Raw genomic sequence first — 16,979 nt, 5'->3', positions numbered from 1 at the left:
GCCCTGGGCCAAAGGCAGGCGCCAAACCACTGCACCACCCAGGGATCCCGACAGCTTATTTTTGATAGTTTCATAAGAGTAAACAGCTTTGGGGTAGTCTAGACTCCCAAATATACAATGGCTCAAACACACTAGAATCCTCTCAGTCATGTAACATTCCAAGGCAGTTATCAGCAGGATAGTTCTCCTCTATATGGTCCTTGATGGATAAGAGCTGACAGAAAATCCTAGGTCATCCTGGGTTACCACATCCCAGTCAGCCAGAAGCAGGAGAGAACATGGAGGAACACACATGGGATACCTCTACAGACCAGGCCAGGAAGTACCACTCATCTTTTCTCTGCAGTCCCATTATTAGGAACCTAGTCACGTGGCCACATCTCACTGCAAGGGAGACTAGAAGGTGTAGTCTGTCCCACTGTGTGCTCAAGGAAGAACAGAATGGCTTTGGTGGGAAGCTAGTCACCTTCACATATATACTAACAGTAAAGTTGGGCTAGTCTACCTCGGGTGTTGGGTAAATGATGAAAGAATTTTATTTCCTTTGTCCTAGTAAGCTATATGTTACAGCTCTGTTTAACCTTTCCCATGGGAAGCTGGGAAATATAGGCAGTATTTAAAATCATGGCTGACTGTTGAGCTCCCTATTGAGTTGCTTACCAGGGAGTAGAAACTTGATGATGACTTGCAATGCTGATGATTCCTTAACTATTAATCATTGACACTTTGTAGATTACCTTTAAGTAAAATCCCAGCTGGGTTAGTACACAGCATTGTAATTTGGGCCCCTAAATATTTTCCCCTCCTCCGCATGTCTAGAGTTGAGAGGGTGTTAATAGATGGCAAAATAGTAAGCTCATTCACTGTGAGCCAACCAAGAGGTGCTCAAAACCAAAGGGTAAAAAAAAAAGACAAAACAAGCAGGGAGCTCATTTGCATTCTAAACCATAGCCACAGGCATGAGCATATTCCGTGCCAGTTTGTGTTTGCCCAAACACAGCACACATTTGTTGACCTCAGGTAAGCTCGGGGAACAAGTAAAAGTAAAAAAAAAGAAAGAAAGAAGAAAAGAGAAAGAAAGAAAGAAAGAAAGAAAGAAAGAAAGAAAGAAAGAAAAGAGAAAGAAAGAGAAAGAAAGAAAGAAAGAAAGAAAGAAAGAAAGAAAGAAAGAAAGAAAGAAAGGAAATATCCCCATGATTCTCCGCTAATAGATATGGATATTCCCAGTGAAACTTCATAAAATAACTGCCCAGGCTCTACTCCCCAGAGATGCCCAATTTGTGACCCAGAAATCTGAATCTTTTAATGTTCACTGTATGATTCTAATGGAGAGCCAAGGTTCAGGAACCATTTCTCTAAGATTATGGGAGGAAGAATAGGGAAGCATGCTAAAGCACAAACCCAACAGAGTGATTTTGCTTAATATATGAAACAAATATCTCTAAGGAAAAGCCAGTCTCATAGCTTGACACATAGAGCTGTCCCTGGGGTTAGATCCATTCATGGAAACCTGGAAAACAGGCACTTTCTGGGGATTGGCCATGCAGCTGGCTGTAAACTAGGAGATGTATTATGAATGTAGACTTCCCCCTGGACATCCAAGATGCCTAATTTGTTCTCTTCTTTTCCCAGTTTGTTGCTCAGCCTAATTGCCAACAATTACTTGCCACTCTGTGGTATGACGGCTTCCCTGGATGGCGACGGAAACACTGGGTAGTCAAGCTTCTAACCTGCATGACCATTGGGTTCCTGTTTCCCATGCTGTCCATAGCTTATCTGATCTCACCCAGGAGCAACCTTGGGCTGTTCATCAAGAAACCCTTTATCAAGTTTATCTGCCACACAGCATCATATCTGACCTTCCTCTTCATGCTTCTCCTGGCTTCTCAACACATCGTCAGGACAGACCTTCATGTACAGGGGCCTCCCCCAACTGTGGTGGAATGGATGATATTGCCTTGGGTTCTCGGTGAGTCAAAGAAAGTAGGCTCTATGGCCAGATTGCCTGCTGCTCCTGTTTGAAGAAGATGCTGGAACAGGCAGAAAGACTGGCCCTGAATTAGGACATCATCTCTTTGTGCAGTGGGGAAGCCCTTTGTTGGGAGTCTCAAAAATGTGGTTCCTTCTTCCCTAGATCCTGGTCACTTAATATTAGATGGCTCACAGTGAGATTGGCAGTGAACCCAGGGCTTAATTCTGCTAACCTAACATCTTCAAGGACAGGAGATTGTCAATTGGTTTAAAAGGAAAGCCAAGTATCAATCAGAATGGATTTTGGATAAGACAGGCAGAGCAAGTGTCAATCAGTCTATTCAATGCACTTCCTATAACTCAAGAGCACTTGAACCTATTGCTTTCTTGTAGCTACTTCACACAATCCCAGTGCTTATTCAGGGTTCACATCCTATATGGGTACTAATTCCACAATCAGGAGGGGAACCTGGGAAATTCACACAATTCATGGTAAAAGTAACTTTACCAGTAGTCTCCAAGCATGGTTAGATTGCATTGGACCCTCCAATGCACTGCTATCCCCCAAATCCTTGCTACTCGAACTGTAATTCCCAAATCAGCAATGTCAGCATCATCACTTGGGAACTTGTTAGACAGAATTTCAAGTCCCACTGTGGAGCTAGGGAATCAGAATCCATTCCAACATGATCCCCAGGTGATTGGCATGCACTTTAAAGTCTAGAAAGCACTGCCTTAGACCACAGTCACACCTTTTACTGTCTCCTAATTCCAAGATTCAAGAAACATCTACGCCATCAGGCAGAATTCCACAAAACTCCACACACGATGAGAGGGGAAAAGAGAAAAGAGGATTCTAAATTATTTTGGGCCTCATTGCCTAGCTTCAGCCTCAACATCCAGTAATTTGGTTGGTGGTTAGCTAGCTCACCTCAAAACTTACTGAGTTTTAGCACATGGTAGAAACTAACGACTATATGATAATACTGACCTCATTAATTTATTAATGAAATTAATAAATTTCCTACTTCAAAATTGGAAGGGGGTAGAATCAGGCACCCAAAATTGTAACAGCATTCCAAGAACTATAATAACAATGCTAAAATGTGAGTAGCACCCAGAAAAGTATAACATATGAGCATCTTCAGGTAATGCCTATCAGGATTGGCAAGTCCATAACTGAGCGGTGACACAGGAAAGAAAATGAGCTACATTATTATTACCATCTCTGGAGCCTTCACTCCAGTGATCTCAATTCATTCATTGTTTCTGCCTATCTTTACTCAAGGGAATCCTACTGTGATGACTATGATGACTATTCTGACCCTGTCTAGAAATAAACATCTTGCCTCCATTCCTCAGGTTTCATTTGGGGGGAGATTAAGGAAATGTGGGATGGTGGATTTACTGAATATATCCATGACTGGTGGAACCTGATGGATTTTGCAATGAACTCACTCTACCTGGCAACTATTTCCTTGAAGATTGTGGCCTATGTCAAGGTAACTTGGAATATCTGCCATTTTTTAGGCAATTTATTTGGGTTACATTAAGCTTTAGCACAGGGAGCAAGAAGAATTTAGGGGAAAAGTGCTGTCAACAGTTCAATCCATGCGGGAAAGTACCATACAAACAGGCACTCTTTCAATAGATTATAAGTAGTTTCCACCTAAGTGAAGAACAGAACAATTTACAAATGAATTTTTAGCTTCTTAAACTCTGACAGTAGAAGGGTCTTTAGCCACCCATCCACCCATTCAGTATTTAAATCCTCTCTATTATAATATCCTTGCCAAGAAGATGGTCCACAGATGCTTCCATAAGTCAGGGACAGAAAACACACTGAATTCACAATCTCCAAAAGCCTCTCTCAACCCTTGTCACTTCATTAAAAAGTGCCACTTTGTGTTTTTCTGATATTATTTTCCCTGGGACACATCCATTAATAATCCTTCCCAGTGGGGTCAAACAACAAAGCTGTTCCTTTTCCTGAATAGTGCTTCCAATGTAAAACCATCTCTCCCTAACTTTCTGAGTTGACTCTTCTCAAAGCTAACTATTCACTCTTCCCTCAAGTGTTCTTTATATGACAGGTAGTAGAACCTTAGAAACTTCACTGCAGAGGACAGATATCTTTAATCATCTCTGCCTCCGTCATTACTTCCAGCACAAAGATGACTATTCAAGATGTTATAAATCTATCTTTTTGAGTATCACTCAACCTATGCCTCTCTACCAATTTAGATAATGTGTACACATACACACTACCGTAATGTTTTTCCACACAATGTACAACCTAAATTATCCTGAAAAAAAAAATAGCCTCATGGCCAACATCTCACATTGGGTAGTCCCAGGCTCTGAGTTCAGATTTGGTGCTCATTAGATGATAGAATGGCTGGTTCCTTCTACCCTGAGTTGAACTTCTCCAGCATGAGGAAAAGCTGACAATCCAGTCTCCAAGATTGTCTAGTCAGTCATGCTTTTTGGCACTAACTCCCACATTAAGGAGTTTTAGAATGGGAATATGGCTGTCCCCCAAATCTCTAACAACTTATTTTTATATCCATAATATGCATATTGCATAAATTTGAAGACCTTGGGAGTTAGTTATGTGGAGCATGAATATTGAATGCAGTCATGAAACATTTTTGAAAGAAGCCTAAGAGTATGCCTTATCCTTGTGGTGATCGTTTAACACATACTTACAACTTCCTTACAAGAAAAAGCTGGTAAGGAAAATGTTTGAATCTCTCTTGTTAATGTGCCTGGATGAAATCCACGTGATTCTGGAACTCTGTGGACTAAGTAACACTGTTTGCCTTTAAAAAAAAAAAAAAAAAAAAAAAAAAAACCTCTTCCTTTGGAAGTTGTATTTATACACAAGAGGGACAATAGATTATCAATCTAGAAATTGGTGGGTTTTGCTTAAAAAGGAAAGTTTAGAATAAATGATCAAGAAAAGGATTTACTCTTAAGGATATAAACATGTGTCTATAGATTCCCAACATTAGCTAATTTTATAACCTATCCAATTTCACTGGCAAGGATTCCAAGGAGCTAGAATTTCCCCATCATGTAGTGGATGGATAAATCAGCTATATTAAGCTGAGTAAATGCCCCTCAACTGATAAACAACCCAAAGGATACATTTGCCAAAGAGTTGGAATTCTTCTAAAAAAAAAAAGGAGAATTTATGAAGCAAGACATGCCACATGCAGATTTGGATTTGCAATGAGAAATTTCAAATGGTCAGTCTGGTCCGCTCATCCACAGAGACACACTAGTCTGAGATGAACTTCTCCAAGTAGGTTAAGACAACCTCTATGAAGCGAAGCCACAAGAGCTGGTCCCCGGACTCCCTTGAAACATTTCAGATCACTGTTGTACTAAAGCAGTACAGAAATGCCATGGGATAAGCTGGCCTTACAGAAGATCCTTTATTAGAGCAAAAATAATAGTCAACAATATATATACTCCACTGCACATGGTCTGCAACAACAGAAACCAAAAGGTACATACCAAAGTACTCAAAAGGACAAATACATATAAGTCTGGCCCTTAGTGCCCCCCAGATAATCCTACAAATGGAGAATAATTACCTTTTTGTCTTCTAGGGTACTACCAGCTAGATTTATCCCACCATCACCTTACTTTCATATGTTCAAACTAAATGTGAACTTTGACACTCATTGAGTTGTGGTCCTTTCTTCAGCTAGTACTTGGCTGAAGACACAATTTCTCACTCTATCCTTATTATTATTATATCCCTAAATTAGGCTGGCCTTCTTCATATTTTGCTTCTGAGTCGACAGAGTGCGATTTATACCCCTTTGAAATACATGGAGGCCAATTTTCAATCTGTATTTCATCTCAAAGAATATAAGAAAAATCACTTGCCTCCTAGTATCACTAACTCAAGAATCAGGAAACCTGAATGCAATCCTTGCTCTGACCCAAGCTAGATTACCACAGTTGATTCTTCTACCTCCCTGAGCCTGAGAATCTGCCTCTAAAAAATAAGCAGACTAGACTAGATTAGTGGCTGTCAGCCTTTTAATTTTTCCCATGAAACCATATCTTGAAGTTAAAACTTATTAGGAATTTCAACACATTAAAGAGCTCAAAGATTGAATCTGGGTTATGGAATCAATCTTCTAGGCCTCCTCTTTGGCTTCCAGAGAGGCTACCAGATGCCTCTACTGAACCTTCAGGCTTCAAGGAACACAATTTGCAAGCCACCTGTGTTAGACCAGAAGTCATCAAACTACAGTCTGCAGGCCAAATTTGGCCTGCTGCCATACCCATTTGTTCACTTATTCCCTGTTAGTTCTACAAGGAAGAACCGAGTAGTTGTGACAGGGACCATATACCCACCAAGCCAAAAATATCTACTATCTGCCCTTGACAGAAAAAGTTTGCTGAACTTGATGCAAAATGAGCCTCAAGTTTGTTCCCTGATCTCATATTCTATATATCTTCCTCCAAAGGTATAGATGCAAAACATAGATTTGCCATAAGAATCATGTTTCACACTTCTGAATATTCTGCACATCCAGACTCACTGTCCCATGGACAGCAGACTTCCCTGTGCTTACAGTTGTGATTATGGAAGGAGAAAATCCTGAATTGTGAGCTGTGCATGTTCCAGTTGATAATTCCTAGCTTTAAAACATATGTCTACTTCATTATCAGCAGTCTCCATCTCTTGCATACTGCTCAAAACTTTTAAAGACCTATCTAACATATGTGCTGTGATATCAACTATCATTTGAACATTTAATGGAGATAATACCAGACTGACTATATAGAAATCTCAGTTTTAGTCCTGGCTCTGCTACCAACTTGCTGTGTGATCTTAAGCAAGTCACTCTGCCTATCTGGATTTCAGTTCCTCCATTTATAAAACAGGCATGAAAATACCCACCCCTCACAGCAATGCAGCCAATGTGGGGTGTTCTTATTGTTGTTTTTGGAAGGAAAAGTGTCGAGATACAGGATTTGGCCAAGAGCATAAAAAAACGTATTAGTCACCTAAAGTTCATCTGAAACAGAAGCACAAGTGTGGCAAGGCTTCTCCCAACTCCTCTGACAGTGAAGAGCATTGGATACACACAAATGATTTTAACAACACCAGTTTTGTCAGTTGTTGGAACTGAAGCACATCTTAGAAATGCTAACAATATAATTTGGCCCCCAATGCAACATTTTCTCAGAAAAGTTGTTTACATTTAGTCCTAAGAAATTGTGATATTTAGATGAGCGCTCAAGGCAATATGCTTCAAATTGAATTCCAGGCAAAATCTACTTCTGTCTTGGGGAAGGTAATAAGCAAATTCTTATATTTCCATAACATCTCTCCTTATGGAGTACACGCTTTCTCACATATGGATACATAATCACAAACCTGTGCAATGGATAGGAGTAGATATTATCCTCATTCTATGGTGAAATTGAGAGATACAGGCCATTTTAAGTTGACAAAGCCCAAGTCAGACCTACGGTCTCACAATGAAGCCATCTTTCTACAAGACTACTCCCAATGTTCCAGGAGTGGGAAGTCCAGGATGGGGCTGAGAAATGGACAACCAATCCCGGAAATACTGGTTCTTCCCCTCCTTCAACCCCCTGGTTCTTCATTTGTACTAGAAGGACATTTGAACTTGTAGGGCTGTCAAAGGAATTATAAATATATGCGTACACCACCATGTGGAGCAGTACTAAATTCACTACCTGGAAGGTTGACATACTATCTGTAATAATATAAAATACATTGCAGACTGCTAAAATTCAGCAGAAAACTGAATGACCCTCTAAGGTTGCTCTAGCAGCCCCAAACTGCAAGTCAGCGAGGAAGTCAGGATAAACATTGCGCACTGAGGTGGCCGTACCTATCCTTTATCATTCAGAAACTACAAGTTGCCTGTGATGCTCTGAAGAAAATGGGGGTTTGGAGAGGTAAATATGATTTGAAATCTCATTAGGAACCAGAGTAATTTGCCCCCACTACCTTGGGTATACCAATGGCTCTATTCCAGTGACACTCCCGAACAATCTGGTAAACTCACAGAAAATGTCTGTTGATAAACCACAGGTGGTTGCTCCAGATTATTGCTCCAAAATTCATTTTTCTCTGTGTTTATGCAGGGAATATATTTGGATGTGAGTGGGAGGAAAAGAGTTATTAGCATCATATATCGATTGGATGGGGAGGGGAGACAAATAGTGCCATACGCAGGGCCTGTTGTATAAATGCATGCTTGATGCTTACTTTGGTGGCTTTATTTGGGTATTAGGAGAAAAAAGCAAAAAGTTTTATGAATGCCCACTGTACCTCTCATTTTGTGCACTTATTTCTTTCAGTATAATGGTTCTCGTCCAAGGGAAGAATGGGAAATGTGGCACCCGACTCTGATTGCAGAAGCACTCTTTGCAATATCCAACATTTTAAGTTCGTTGCGCCTCATATCCCTGTTCACAGCCAACTCCCACTTAGGGCCTCTGCAGATCTCTTTGGGGCGCATGCTGCTCGATATCCTCAAATTCCTCTTTATCTACTGCCTGGTACTGCTAGCTTTTGCCAACGGATTGAACCAGCTATACTTTTATTATGAGACCAGAGCAATCGATGAGCCAAACAACTGCAAGGGAATCCGATGTGAGAAACAGAATAATGCCTTCTCCACGTAAGACCCCCTCTCTCTCTTTTGCCTTTTTCTGCTTTCTCTTTCTTTGCTCTATTTTAATCCACAACTTCGTCACTGTTTCTTGGCAGTGCCCACAAAACTCACTTATGGATCAACCCAAAGGGTCTGAAGTGGAGTGAGGTCCTTCGCTCAGTATAGAAGACTAAGAGATGAAACAATTAGGTGAGGGAGGAAAGAGACAAGCACACAAATGGGCTCCCAGGAACTCATCTATAGAGTTAATTCTGAATGGTTTTGGTAGCTTCTCATATTTTTAGAGGAATTTGTGGGAAGGTGTCTTTTGCTGTGTTAAGGAGGTGACTTTTGGGCCCCCACCTAAGGATGGAGGCTGGTTGCCAGGGGAATCAACCATGTGACTGAAAGGTTGAAACATTCAGTCCCAACCCTCAACCACCAGGGAGAGGAGAGGAGCTGAACATTAAGTTTAATCTCCAGTGGCCAATGGGTCTAATCAATCATGACTATGCAATGAAGCTTCCACATAAATCCAAAAGGATAGGTTTTGGAGAGCTTCCAGAATGATGAACACATGGAGATTTGGGGACAATGGTGAGCCTGGAGAAAGCATGGAAGATCTGCACCTTTCCTCCGTACTTTGTTCTATGCATCTCTTCCATATGGCTGTTCCTGAGTTATAGCCTTTTATGATAAACCAATAATCTAGTAAGTGAAATGTTTCTCTGAGTTCTGTAAGCTACTCTAGGAAATTAATTTAACCCAAATAGAAGGTTGTGGGAAGCCCTGATCTATAACCCATCAGTCAGAACAGGTAACAACCTGAACTTTCGACTGACATCTTAAGTGGGGGAAAGGGAGTAGTCTTCTGGGGACAGAGCCCTTAATCCACAGAATCTAACACTATCTCCCTGTAGTGTCAGAATTGGGTTGAATTACAGGACACCCAGCTGGTGTTGGAGAATTGGTGGTGTTGGGGAAAATCCTCCCCATATCTACATGTTGGGTTCAGAAGCCGTTAGTTGGCATCAGAAAAATGGAATTTGCTGAAAGAGCCCTGACTCATGGAAACTTGTGGTTTAGGAAGAGAAAGGAGAGGAGGGCAGGGGATGATGAACCTTTGATCCCTGGGTGGCTACCCACAGTATGCAACCGCAGCTGCACTGTGGTCTATTACTAAAAGTAAAAATTAACAACGGAATTTAGAAATGGTAGTGTTGGGGGTGAATATTTTTCTTCTACCCTTCAAAGGTTCTTCCAGCTGGTCTAAGAATTAAATTGACAAGAGACAGATTAACAGGAGAAAATCAAATTTAATTTCATATGTATGGGAACCCCACATATATGAAAGGTTCAAAGACAGAAAAGTAAAATGAGATATATATGCCAACCTGAGCTAAGGAATGGGCTATAGGCCTGGGGCTTCAAAGGGTAATTCACAGAACAAGAAAAGCAGATGTTTGGCAATTAGGTGTTTGCCCTGCCATACAGATGGGTCACTTAAATAAAATTTGTCTCTGGTAAAAACTCTCATTTGGAGAAAATTTTCCAATTTGAATTCTTCTAGGTAGTTAAAGGAGGGGCAAAAATTTCTCCTGAGCCCTCTGGTCTTGATTGCCTTCAGTTCAAAGCAATTCACATGCCAAAATGGCATACTTTGGGGAGCCTTATTCTGAACCACTTTAGTAGTAAACCCAACTCTTGAGGAGTTAGCTCATTGGATATATAAGGAAATGCAAAATAATAAGAACTACGCTAAATACACAATCCCTTGGTTATTATCCATAATAGCTAAAATGAAAGTAAAAAGGAAGTGCTGGGTTGGGCCTTGATGCTAAACCAAGCTCAGATTTGGGTCAGTCTGAATTTGGGCCACTAGACTCAAAGCCACCCCCCAAGGTAAAAATTGTACAGGGATAACAGAAGGTCCCTCTCAGACCTCTGATCACCAAGAAGGTAGTCAATGTGAGGGAGGGCAAAATCAAGAAATTATTGAAACCAGAGAGTATAGTGTAAAAAGAATTGTTTTCATTTTGTGCATCAGTGTCATCAGCTTCCTGAAGAACCATTACTATAGCAGATTATGAGAATAACTAATTTAGGAGCTGTGTCTCTGGTCTTGAATACTGTGGAGTGGATGGTAATAATTGGGTTAATACAAGACCCATGGCTCATGACTGAACAATCACAGATGACTATATGTGATCCATATACACAGGAGGTTACTCTTAAGGGAATGACCAACCCAGTTAACTGGATAAAAGCCACTGTAGGGTCTGTTTAACCTGGGCGGGGGGACTTGTCAATTTCACATATCAATGCCAAGTGGAATACCCCAGAGGAAACCACTGACATGCTTCATATACAAGCTACATGGAACTGGCTTTAAGATGACTAAGATATTTGCCTGCTGAATATGCCCATTACCCAGGTCATGGGGTTAGGGGGCCTCCTTCATACAGCCCACCCCATATAAGCTTACTGCTCCAAAACCAAAAAACACTCTGGGAAGCCTTTGCCAATTTGAAGTCTCAGCTTTCTCTCATGGATATTAATGAAAACATTAGGCTAATTAACAATAGAATAGGAAGAGGCCACAAAGGTGGAAGCTTTTAAACAGTTATTAAGGAATAAGGTGAATAAAGCTAATCTTGAAAGGAGCAAAACAAAGAGGAAACAGAGGAGTCCCAGGACTCATCCCACAGAATGGAAATCTTTAGATGGTTGTTAAGAAAAGAGATTAATAAAACAGACATTGATAAGGTTAAAGTAAAGATTTTAATACAGCACTGTCAAAAGTTGGGAGGACCAAAGCGACCCCGTGCTGGTCCCCCAACATTAAAGGGCCCCAAACAAGTCTACTCTATTTATCCTAGTTTGGAGAACTTTAAACAGCCAGCAGGCAAAAATTATGATGAGAAACTTGACCAGCAATCATTTGGGGCAGTGTTTGGGCAGATTAATGAAATTAAAGATTAACAAAAAAGCCAGGGTTCCTTGGCTCAAACTCTGTCTGGGGACCCAATGCCTTCTGCACAAGAGTGGGTAAAATGGCCAGAGGGTGGAAAAGAGACTTTGCCAGGACTCATGAATACAGAAATCCTCATAACTGTGGTATCAAAACCCATTGGTGATGCCCTGATTCAGACCGCAATTAGATTGAGAAAATACAAAAATAAAAGGGTAGGGATGCCTGGCTAGGTCAGTTGATACAGCATGTGACTCTTGATCTCAATGTCATGAGCTCAGGCCCCATGTTGGGTGTAGAGCTTACTTAAAAAGAAATAATAAACTAAAAATGTAAGAGTTGACACGATCATGAAAGGTAGAATGTTTGAGCAGGGTTTATTTTTTTAAATTTTTATTTATTTATGATAGTCACAGAGAGAGAGAGAGAGAGAGAGAGAGAGAGAGAGAGAGAGAGGCAGGCAGAGACAAAGGCAGAGGGAGAAGCAGGCTCCATGCACCGGGAGCCCGACGTGGGATTTGATCCCGGGTCTCCAGGATCGCACCCTGGGCCAAAGGCAAGCGCCAAACCGCTGCGCCACCCAGGGATCCCTGAGCAGGCTTTATGTAAAAATATTTTGTCTCCTTTACCTAAACATTTTTATGGGAATGGATATTATAGTCTGGCTGGGGAAAATTTCCCCTACCTGGTATTATAAAACTATCAGTGAAATCCTATTAGAAGGGCACCTGGGTGGCTCTATGGTTGAGCATCTGCCTTTGGCTCAGGTCAGGATCCTGGTGTCCCAGGATCGGGACACCCACAGGGAGCCTGCTTCTATCTTGGGCTATGTCTCTGCCTCTCTCTCTGTGTCTCTCATGAATAAATAAATAAAATCTTTTAAAAAAAAGAAATCCTAATACAGACTAGAGGTAGAATCAAAAGAGTCGATAGAATTAAGGTAAAAGTTTGTAGGAAAACTGGTATGTTTGAGTAGCCTTTATGTAAAGTTGGTTGCATCTGTTTTATCCAATTGCATTGTGGGGATGAACATTATATCTGATTGAAGAGTGTCTCTCCTACCTAGTATTGTAAGACAGAAGGTATGCAAATCCACCCTTCAAGCAATGTTAATTGGGCATGCTTCATAAGAACCAGTAAGATTGCCTGAGTCCACACAGTGTGGAATAGAAGTTGGAGTGCTCATAGGGACAAATTCTCCATGCCATAGCCCTAAGTAGAGCATAGACTGGGCTTACAATAAAAGCCTGTGAGCACCTCCCATTGAAAACTGCACCCCCTTTCATAGGAGTAAGCTAGAGAGGGGATAGGCTGAAGGCAAAATTAGAATCAGTTCACCTTCTGGGATTAATGTAAGGTTTCAAGTGGGCCAAAGGGCATCTAGCACTGATGAGAAATGTCTCCTTTTCCCACTTGGGACCCAAGGAGACAACTCATGAGACTGTCCATTAGTCCACTGCCTTCAGACACATGGAATTCCGTTTTTTTTTTTTTTTAAGATTTTACTTATTTATTCATGAGAGAGGGAGAGAGAGAGAGGCAGAGACACAGGCAGAGGGAGAAGCAGGCTCCCCGCAGGGAGCCTGATGTGGGACTCAATCCCAGGACTCCAGGATCACCCCCTGGGGCCAAAGGCAGGTGCTAAACCGCTGAGCCACCCAGGTGTCCCCACATAGAATTCCTGTACCTTGTCTTTGTAAACTCAACATCTACTACTTTAGGACCTTCAAGCCTCAAAAATGGCTTTTATTTTCTGACAAACCACCATTAGGGGAAACAAACAAGAAGAAAATAAGCACAGGAAAGGAAATTTGTTAGAATCCAAGAGAGGTCCTGGGCTTACCCTAGACTCAATGACCTATAACTTGTCCATTTTAATCCTCTAATTCTGGATAGTGCCACTCATCCCTGGTATTCACAGCACTGACCCCAAGGTCATGAGAGGGTTTGAGTCATTAAACTAAGGTACATTTTTCCCCCTTAACCCTATAAGTGAAGGCAGTTCAGTGAACTCAGACATTCTAGAAATGTGTTCAATAACAAAGGCTAGGGGAAAAAGAGTTTCTGCTCATCCTCATGTTGTACCAATAGAGAGGAGGGGGAAAAACCAGTGCTAGGTAGTCTACCCCTATTATTTGTTTCTAGCTGCATTTCCTAAAATGGGTTACAAATAAACACAGTTCACAGGGATGTTTAAGAGACATAAAGACAGGATCTATGATCCAACGACTTTTGGAAATGCTAGGACAAATTTTAAAAGATTTCTTCACTGAAGGCCTTCTCAGAGATGTTTCACTGTGAATCCATGATGAGAGAGATTACACAAAATGTATTGGCCAGGATGACGTACCAATGAACAGAGTTTGAAAATTTTTGGCTCACTCGATTGCCCATTTTACAGCACCCACCCCCTGCACTAGGTCCCACTCCCTGCCTCTCTTCCCAGAACTCAGGAAAAAATATTGGAAATAAAGGAAATAAGACTCATGTGAGAGGAAAAAGAGGCCAAATGGGTTGATGAGAAGGTCTTGGGGTTTTTTGGTTAAGTCAACCAGGCAACTGGTTACCTTGCTAGTGCCTCTTGACTAGGCCCTGCTACCTCTCCTGCATTACTCTAGAGGCAGAATTCATATCAACCTGTTTTCAGGATAAAGAGTAAAATCTGTAGTAGCTTGAGCACCAGGAGACTGCATTTGTTCACATCAAAGTGTTCAACAGAACTGAACACCTGAATACGAGGTACTTTCCAGGAGGCCAGGTCCCCTGCCAGTTATCCTTTCATGTAAACTCTGCTGAAGAAGTTTATGAAATGCCTTCCTGCAAGTTTGTATAGTCATTATTAACACCTCTGTTGCCAACTAACATTTTGTTCCCATCACTTGCCCAGCAGGGACAATTAATTGACAAGAATGGGCACCTGGTGTACACAAAATTATACCTTGGGGTGTCAGGAATAAAGAAAGTTGTTACCTCAACTTTTCCTCTAAGTGTTGATTTTTTTTCTCCCCCATAGAGGTCTGACTCAGCTTTATGTTTTCTCTTAAATACCTCAACTGAGGCATTTATTAAGACCTGCTAAAACACACCCCTTTGGGTCAGAATATCAGAAAACCTCAACTTTTAAGAGAAAGAAAAAGCAAGCTCATTTACATACCTGACATAAACTATGCCATTGGCTTATTGTCATCCTTTTCCTTCCGATTCTCCAGAGATGCCGTTGCTATTCTTTGGCTTAAAAAAAAAGATATTTTTCTTAGGTGCACAGTTCAGGAGGACCCCATTGTCCTTGCTGACAACCATAGGACAGTACTATTGCACGTTTTAAGTCTAGTATTCTACCCTGGGCACACCTGGCCTTCATTTACTATTGAGAGAAGCAATTGGGAATGCATTAGCATTCTGCAGGCATGGGACTTGTGAGAGAAAATAGTGGAAGTGGCAAGAAGCTAACTTGTGTCTTATGTCTGTTTCTGAGGTTCCAGCTCTCGATTCCAGATGCCTCCTGAATGCACATGTCTGTGTCACAGGCCTCTCAAACACAAAATGTTCACAACTAAATTCCATTATCTACATATCCCCATCCCAAACCTATTTCCCCTTTAATTCCTCATCTTATTAAGGGACACCAGCCAGAAAAAATTTCCCACCTGCCTCACAGAAGTTTCTTTCTAAATACCAGTCTCATCTTGTTACCACCCAGCTTCATGCCTGCCAGATATTGGAATCATCTCCAGTGTAAAATCTGCTTCTTTACCATAGCACATAGGGTGTTGGTAAGCTGGACCGACGTCTCCAGCCTCTCACTCCTCTTCCCCATAGGCAACATCTTGTTCTTCCCAACTACAGGAGAGCATCTTGGCCCTATGGGCCTTAACACATCCCACACCATTCCCTCTGCCTGCTTGGAATGCCCATCTCCACCTGGCCAGCCTAGCAAACTCTCACCCATCTTTCAAGCCTCTGCTGAAAAATTATCTGCTCTTTTAAGTCTCTTCCTACCCATTCTAACTCTACTCTGTTACAGGCTCCTTCTGTGTTTGTTTGCATGACATTCTAAGCACATCTCCATGACAATATAACTTGTTGTATGTTAGTCATTGTTGTCTCTTTCACCCACCAGACAGAGATCCCTCCACTTTAGTAAGCCTTGCACCTACCACAGAGGCCTAAGACATAATGATGTTCGACATGCCCACCCTGTCCTCTATTCTAGAATACTTACTTCTGCACTGTCCCCCTCATATGGCTGAAGTATCTGGCCATACTGAAGATCTGAGAATCATATATTACAACACATGCAAAGCATTTAGCACAGTGTCACTCTGCTGATCCACTTTTAGCTTGCTGTCAGAGAAAATCCTTGGCATTTCTCCTACATCCCTCATCCTGAATTTGGGCACTTGGCCCAAGAGCAAAGCTCTACATTGATCCCTATTAAATTTCATCTCGTTAGTTCCAGCCCATTGCTTCATGCTGTTGAAATCTTTCTGAATCTTGATCCTGTCATCCCATCTATTAACTATCCATCCCAGTCTTGTGTCATCTGAAAAATCTTAGAAGCTTGCCATCTATTCTTATCCAAAGCATTGATAAAAATGTCAGATGGGCTTGATATTCACTGGGTGGAATATTGGGCAGCTATCAAAATGATAACACGGAAATATTCTACATAGACACAAAAAGCACCATACCCGAAATGTGTAATTCTTAAAAACACAAAAATTAGGGATGCCTGGGTGGCTCAGTGGTTGAGCATCTGCCTTTGGTTCAGGGTGTGATCCTGGGTCCGGGGATCAAGTCCCACATCGGGCTCCCTGCGAAGAACCTGCTTCTCCCTCTCCCTATGTCTCTATGTCTCTCATGAATAAATAAACAAAATATTTTAAAAACACAAAAATTATATACACTATGATTGCAAATATGTAACTAGATTTGCATATGGTTGGCAATCTGTAAAGACAATAAAGAAATGTAAAGGTTGGGCAGCCCGGGTGGCTCAGTGGTTTAGCGCCACCTTCAGCCCGGGGTGTGATCCTGGAGACCGGGGATCGAGTCCCACACCGGGCTTCCTGCATGAAGCCTGCTTCTCCCTCTGCCTGTGTGTCTGCCTCTCTCTCTGTGTCTCTCATGAATAAATAAAATCTTTAAAAAAAAGAAATGTAAAGGTTAACAATAATCATAAAAGTATCTAATATTTACTGAGTTAGGTCTAGGCACCAGGACAAAATGAACTATACATGAATTAAATCATTTAATCCTCACAACCATGCTATGAGGTAGGCATTATTATTATTACCCATTTTACAGATAGGGACATTAGGGTACAAAGCAGTTACCCAGGCTGCCTCCAATCACATAGATGGTAAATGTCAGAGTCA

The 16,979-nt window shown here is 41.4% G+C and overlaps 1 protein-coding gene across 1 annotated transcript in view; it reads left to right on the top strand.

Annotated features, from left to right (window-relative positions):
* The window catches only part of TRPC5 (transient receptor potential cation channel subfamily C member 5), a 182,543-nt gene that overhangs the window by 123,187 nt on the left and 42,377 nt on the right, over positions 1 to 16,979 (top strand). The window contains exons 5-7 of the mRNA XM_038588105.1: positions 1,633 to 1,969; positions 3,334 to 3,473; positions 8,335 to 8,657. Of these exons, the coding sequence (XP_038444033.1) occupies positions 1,633 to 1,969; positions 3,334 to 3,473; positions 8,335 to 8,657 (800 nt within the window). The remainder of the gene's footprint in view (positions 1 to 1,632; positions 1,970 to 3,333; positions 3,474 to 8,334; positions 8,658 to 16,979) is intronic.

The sequence above is a fragment of the Canis lupus genome, chromosome X (genome assembly GCF_011100685.1).
Source record: "Canis lupus familiaris isolate Mischka breed German Shepherd chromosome X, alternate assembly UU_Cfam_GSD_1.0, whole genome shotgun sequence".
Taxonomy (NCBI): domain Eukaryota; kingdom Metazoa; phylum Chordata; class Mammalia; order Carnivora; family Canidae; genus Canis; species Canis lupus.
Note: the sequence above shows the minus strand (reverse complement) of the source record. Positions and strands in the feature narration are given on the sequence as shown.